The sequence below is a fragment of the Saccostrea cucullata genome, unplaced genomic scaffold (assembly GCF_032062105.1).
Source record: "Saccostrea cucullata isolate Sc308-1 unplaced genomic scaffold, CSIRO_AGI_Scuc_v1 ctg16151, whole genome shotgun sequence".
Taxonomy (NCBI): domain Eukaryota; kingdom Metazoa; phylum Mollusca; class Bivalvia; order Ostreida; family Ostreidae; genus Saccostrea; species Saccostrea cuccullata.
In genome coordinates this window covers 6,864-13,735 of record NW_026918171.1, presented here as the reverse complement: position 1 = coordinate 13,735, position 6,872 = coordinate 6,864, and the positions used below count along the sequence as shown (strand labels likewise).

Here is a 6,872-nt window from a genome sequence, read left to right as displayed (position 1 = left end):
TGAATACTGATGAACTCGGAATACTTCACACACACGCCGCCTCAGGTTCAGACTTCGAGGGAACAGGAATTGTCGTGATACAAGTCAACGCAGGTGATGATGTCTTTGTAAGAACACATGAGTCATGGAATGCTGGCGCTATTCGTAGCGATGCTGCAGGAAGAACATCATTTTCGGGATGGAAACTATCCTAGCAGTCGAAAACGCTTAACTTAAATTCTGGTTATAATTGTATTATTTTTGGAATAAATAACAGAATTTAAATGTACACTTATTTTACCAACACGTGCAATTATGTTATAGTTTTTATTTTAAAAAGTCATTAAATGTTTTCAAGAAATAATGAACGATTGGCATGATTTTAAACCAAATCTAAAACAAAAACCACGTAAATGAAGGCAAACGATCAATATAAAAATATGATTTTGAAGCCACCTATTAAGTATTTATTTGAGAATTTCCAGATTTAAGATTTATATATAGAATATTAGGAAAACGAATAGTTATCAATCTTAAAGGTCATTTGAAACCATTTAATTTAATTTTGTTTGTAACACGTCAATTGATTGGGTAAAAGATGTTATCCATTTTGTATAACATAACTTGCCTATGTTACAATGAGTAACGTCAAAAACGTATTACTCCGTTTGACGTTACTTTAAAATATACTAAATATGAAGCCTTTTACAGAGGAAAAAAATGTCTCACTGTCTACACTGAAATTGAATGATAAAGAATGAAGCTTATTTAAACATTTGTTATACGATATAACATAAATTGGGACAGTTTACGCTTTTTTTTTTATAAATTCCTTTGCGGTTAATAAAGCGTAAACTGCCTCATGTTATGTTATACCGTATAACATAAGCCGAAATAAGCTTCTTTTCTTAAATAAATCTGGAGCATAGCAGACAGGGAACACTATAAACATCAGAGATGGGATGAAGTACTAGAGGGCTAAACATTCCCTGCAAAAGGGATTTGTGATATATCAGTATGAGATGAAGACATTTCAAATATCCAAATTATCCATACGATGAAATGTGAAGGTAAAGCATAGTAACCAATAGCATGAAATTTTTATGTCATTAAAATGTACACGAATGTCCAATATTCATTCTCTCAAAATATAGATAAGAAAATGTTGCTTATACTGTCAGGGCTGCCCCCAACTTTTTCCAAACAGAGCATTTACTTTTGAAAATGTTTATTGAAAGGCTGGTTTGCCCCCTTCCCCACATATATAAAATAAAATATATAATGCTTAATAATAAGCATAATAATAAAATAATAAAAAAAAATATAGAAAAATGCTGATACTGTGTATATATCCGATTGCCTCGGTCATAAATGTATAACACAATTAGCTAATGTGTTTGGATTAAGAAGACTTTTGTAAGTTTAAAGTTTTATTATAAAGTCACAGCAAAGGCAAAAAAAAAAAAAAAAAACAAACAAAAAAAAAAAAAACAATGGTACATGAAAAGTTCAGTTACAAAGATCTCGGAGCCAAGATGGTGAAAGATCACCTAGTAATTGCATCAGAAAGCTGTCATAGTTCGTCTCGGAACTAGGATGGTAAAAGCTCTCATGGTCCGTCTGGGAGCTAAGATGTTAAAAGTTATTGATATGCAGTGCGCACGTCTTATGTACAAGAAGCTGCATCAAGGGATCATGTATATGGTAATAGCAATTACTACATCGGAGTGTCATTTCATCAATATTACATGTAATATAGTCCGCCCCTCACTAAAGTGGCTCACATGTCCTTATGGGATACGGCAATGTCCACTGTTTACATTAAATATTGTGTATCTTGGACATTCTTCAGTTAACTTGATTGCTGCAGCTCTGCAGAAGGTCTGATTGGAAAGTGTCAATGTTCGAGAAAACAAATCGTAAAAACTAATTGTCCGTCAAATGAAGACGAACTCATATCACTCATATTGTATCGAATCTCCCAGAGTTTGTAAACAAGTTCGTAATTAGAATATTATTGACCGTCGTTCTACACACTGATAAATCAATTATAATTAATGACGCAATATTAAAAGATAGATAAATGTACTGTACAAATTAATATATCAATTAGACATAATTTATACGCTCATTGTGTTACAAATGCAACCCAAGAGGTCATGCTCCCACATGTCATTATGACCATGCCAATAGGGTATATGCTCGTACCCAACAATATTTTACTTTCATCTAAATAACTTTGATTTGATTCATCGAGAAACATTCATTCAAAATCATGGTTACCCTCTGATTGATGGAAAAAGATAGAACTCAGCAACAGCTAGTCCACATTAAGTATAAATTCATTTTTTAGAAAAAACATTTCAGGATTGATGATACATTAGCTCTGGTTTTTGTTTCTTATCATCATTACAGTCTGCTTTAATTATTCGGTTCCTTTACAGTGCTGCCATACTATGTAATGCCAAGCAGACACAGCTGACTGGGCGTACTGTCCGTTAAGGTTTGCGGGATGACATGCTCTGAACCACCACCCTCCATGGTTATTTATAGCACAGCTACCACTATACATGTCATTATCCCAATCTTTCGTCGTGAACTTCATACAACTGTGATAACCCAAGCTGTCTACTGTAAATGAGCATAGATAACAGTTTAGTCTACTAAACATTTATCATATGACAGGGATCACCAATGTTGTTTTCAAAATGTCAAGGTTTTATGTAAATGTTGAACAATGTAATGAGTCATCATCTGAACTCTTTTTCGCATTATGGCAAGGAAAAATAGCTTTAATATATCAAACCATATCATGTTATCTCTCAAATATGATCGGTGTGCAGGTGCATATATGTTGTATAATTATGTTTATCTCAAATTCATAATCCACCTATTTGTGATTTCGTAAGATCTTAAGATTCCTTAAGATAATTAACGGATGCAGGTTATGTATTTGTGCCTCATCATGTCCATATATTGTCAGTATGTACAATACTTTACTCTCACTACATTGAAGGGTTCCACTACTTACCCGCGGTTCCGTTGTATCCAGATACTGTCAATATATATTTATTGGCTTCATCTCCGATGTAAAATGCAGAATACATAGCATAGGCCTGTTCTCCACTAAAACTCTGGAGATCAACTCGGAGTATCTGGTTTTTATCCCTCGTTAAGGTGTGGATTGCGTCATTCCCTATATTATACACCGGTATATATACTCAACAAAAGGAAATGCATATTCAGATCAGATCAAACATGATTATTTAAGTTTTCAGTTTACAGATTATTTCTTAAAGTGATATGAGAGTGTGTTGTGATACAATTCAAACATGTCCTACGCTGCAAATTCAGTTAAGTTGGTGTCATTTTCATCACCCCCAAATTCTAGTGGCATATCGTCTTAACCAATCCATATGTCCTTTGCAATGTCTCAGTGCTAGTGGATTTCCAAAGTACGGATGTCGTGGACGATTACCAGTTCCTCTCAGTTTCTTGAGAACAATTTATGTACTTTTATGCTGATTTTTTCAACCAGCAATTATAGCAACAATTTATGCAACAGATCTAAATCTGAAGGTTCTCTCTGGGTGTGGTAACCTGTGGACGGCCATTTTTTTGATCTGTCATATGTGTTCCTAGCTGGTAGAGATGTATGTTTAACCGCTGCAAAGCCTACTGATGTACACTAAATGCAGTTGCAACTTAACTTCCTTTTGCGTAGCTCCTGTTATCTTCATCGTTATCCCTGTTGCGTTCATTTTTGTTACGGCGTGGCATTGCAGCATCAACCATCAACATTGCAATGAAATCTTAAATTTGAGTTTATAGGAGTGGGTTTTTTCTTAATTCAAAATATCAGTGTAAATAGACCCCCGATTTACAAGAAATCATGTAAAACACTATTTTCATGAATATGATAAATCAAGGAAAATAATTCAACATTTTCAGATGCTTTACAATCAAGTTTTTAAATGTTCTACGTCTCTATGACGTAATTTTCCCTGGATTATTACGGGAAAGTCAAACAATACAATGTTATTAAGCTTTGGTGTTAAAGTAGTAATTAAGTGTTTTTTCTCTTCTTTGAATTTGGTTTCCAGACAGCATCTTATAGAACGGGAAAACGGTAAATTGTTTCTTACTGCATATATCTAAATGTTCACTAAATTTAATCTGTCCATATTCCAGATGTTTATATGCTGTTTGTGGACTCTTATCCGAGCTCTCAATGTGGTCCTAGTTTCTTTTATGTAAAATTTGTTACATCCCTGAATTAGGTTCTTAGTTTCGCAGGACATGTCAGCACTGACAGTAAAATTTTGGCCCTAGAAATCGTGGCTGGTTCCCTTCAAAATACAGTCGCAGGTACCGCATCTCGGGTCATTGAAATTTGTTACGGAACAGTTATTTTCCTTTAAATTAGATGTGCAAAGAATACTTTTTATGTTTTTTGCCTGGCGTTTGATATTTATAAATTGAACATTTCGTTTGTGTCTTCATCCTCCTCTAGTATCCTCCTTAATTGTTTTACGATTGGTGTTAGGCTTTCATTACGTGGATTATGGGTATGAGCAAAAGGTATTATTTGCTTTTCCCTGCAGTTGTCACGTGTCGTAAGTAGTCGTATTCTTTCATAAAACTTAGCCTTTTTTATACCATCATCCACTAGCCGTATAGGGTATTTACGTTTTACATGGAAAGTTTTTAATTCCTCTAGTCATAAAGCCCTTGTGTTTTCATCACTTTCTATCGTGCAAACTCTTCTTGCCAGGTAATAGAGTATCGCTCTCTTGGAATGGTTTGGATGACATGAACGAAGCATAAATACTGAAGTGTATCATATATCTGTAGTTATCCTGGTGTTCTTTTTCTCCATCAACACATAAAGAAATGGTAATTTTTCGTCATTCATCTCTACACTGAATTGGATATTAGAGTTTAACCCATTAAATGTTTGAAATTGTTTTAATTTATTCACATCGCCGAGCCAAATAATGAAGCAATCGTTCAGAAATATTTTCCAGTTTGCCCCTATCAAATTCTTCTCCACAAACTTTGATAAGTTTACTTTTAAGTAACGTTTCAAGGTATCCTAAAATGAGTGTTGCATTTGTTGGCGCTACCTTCAATGGTACCAGTCTCTGTGCCTTTAGTTTGGATGTAATGGTTTTCGGCAAATGCAAAAGTATTGTTATTAAGTACTTATTTTGATCCTTCTTAAATACCGTCCGACTAAAATTTGATGTTGATCATATCCAGATGATTATTCATCCAAAACTTCACTGCTTATATTCCTTAATATGTTGGTATATTAGTGTATTACCTCAAAACATCAAAGGTTGTCAATTTTACATCTTCGTTAATATGATTTGGGAGGTAGTTATGAAAATCCAGATCATCCCTAACTAGCTAGTTACATTTTTTCAGAGAGGTCAAGAGAATATCCAGTATTTAACTGGGACTCTGTGTAGGTGCATTAGGTCCTACAACTATCGGTCTAAAACTCAGGTCTACTGGATCTGGACAGATGATTTACTCCTTATTTTGATTTTTGATTGCCTCCTTTATTATAGCGAATTTGTGCACTTTAGGACGTCCATAAAATTGGCTTTCGCGGAAGTCGAAATTGAAAAAAATAGTCCTACTCCTTTTTCTGTTACGCATGGGCATAGGGATCCATGAATTAGATTTTTTATTTTCTTCATGGTTTTACTTTCATCATTTCCATAAATTTGTCTGTAAACGTTGTTATCCTGAAACATGTCCATCATTTTACTCTTGTATAATTTGTTGTTTCAAAAGCAATTACCTGTGGTGTCATTAAGCTTGGACTAATTCATCGTTGGGGATATAGTGTTGAAAAGTTATATCTACGTAATATATGCATAAGACATATTTGGATAAAAATATTATCAAATTTATTAATAATCTCTTTTGTTATTAAATTCATATGGTTTGATAGAACTGTGATTTTATGAGACATTGGGAGAAGTCTATTATTTATACATTTGTTAAATAAACATTTGTAATTGGTTTCGAAGCACTGTTAAGTCATACTATGACGAAATCAATGGAAAATAGATGTAGGTACCCTAGACTACTAAAACAGCCAGAACAGCTGTGTTGATTTATTACCAAACGACAGTGTACATTTAAAGGATGTACGAGGGTTGTCCCGTAAAATCGTGGACAAGTTGTCTAGTGTGAAAAATAAACATCACTGTGTTCTGAAATTTTCACTATTATTAGTACGCATTTAATAATATACATAGCAAAGAACTATATGCGGTATATTGCATATGTTTGCCCCCACAAAAGTCAAATTTTGAAAACTTCCTGAAATGTGCTGAATTCAATAAATTGTACGAGAAATATAAGTTAACAGAAAATATTATAGTTCCAGAGCAGTGTATTCACAATTTCTGTTTTTATGACGTCACAAACTAGTCCGATTTTATATCCTTTTTCAGAAAGAGGACAAAATGGACAAAATTTCAACAATTTAAGCTTTAAAATTTATAGAGCGCATGTGTGTTCAGGAACAATATTGACATATTTCATTGATATTATCATTCTACACATTATATCAAAATATTTATCCTGAACACACATGCGCTCGGTGACTTTTATTTAAAATATCGACGAAATATGTACATTTTTCTGCAAAATTCATAAAAAACTGAAATTTACGTCATATTTGTGACGTCATTACGTACATATGACGTCATTACTTATGAAATTATTCAGTGCTTTGAAGTCAGCATATACTCCCCTGTTTAAGGACTTAATTAAATATTACTCCATCAAAGTTTGATTTTGGGGGGCAAATGTTGGTTAATACCGCATATAGTTCTTTCAGATAAATATATGCATAACTAAACAAATTATGA

The 6,872-nt window shown here is 33.5% G+C and overlaps 1 protein-coding gene across 1 annotated transcript; it reads right to left on the bottom strand.

The window, feature by feature from the left end:
* Nucleotides 1–2,404: 2,404 nt before the first annotated feature.
* LOC134258534 (ficolin-1-like) lies at nt 2,405–3,780 on the bottom strand. Its single transcript, XM_062741097.1, has 3 exons — nt 3,690–3,780; nt 3,011–3,175; nt 2,405–2,610 (listed from the first exon to the last, which is right to left on the bottom strand). The coding sequence occupies exons 1-3, from the start codon at nt 3,778–3,780 to the stop codon at nt 2,405–2,407; spliced, it is 462 nt and encodes a 153-aa protein (XP_062597081.1).
* Nucleotides 3,781–6,872: the final 3,092 nt, after the last annotated feature.

Coding starts and splice junctions, on each gene's coding strand:
- LOC134258534 (XM_062741097.1), bottom strand. CDS start 3,780: ATGTTGATGGTTGATGCTGCAATGCCACGCCGTAACAAAAATGAACGC. Junction 3,176..3,689: donor CAGGAGCTACGCAAAAGGAA/GTTAAGTTGCAA, acceptor TGTATAATATAG/GGAATGACGCAATCCACACC. Junction 2,611..3,010: donor TGGATACAACGGAACCGCGG/GTAAGTAGTGGA, acceptor GCTCATTTACAG/TAGACAGCTTGGGTTATCAC.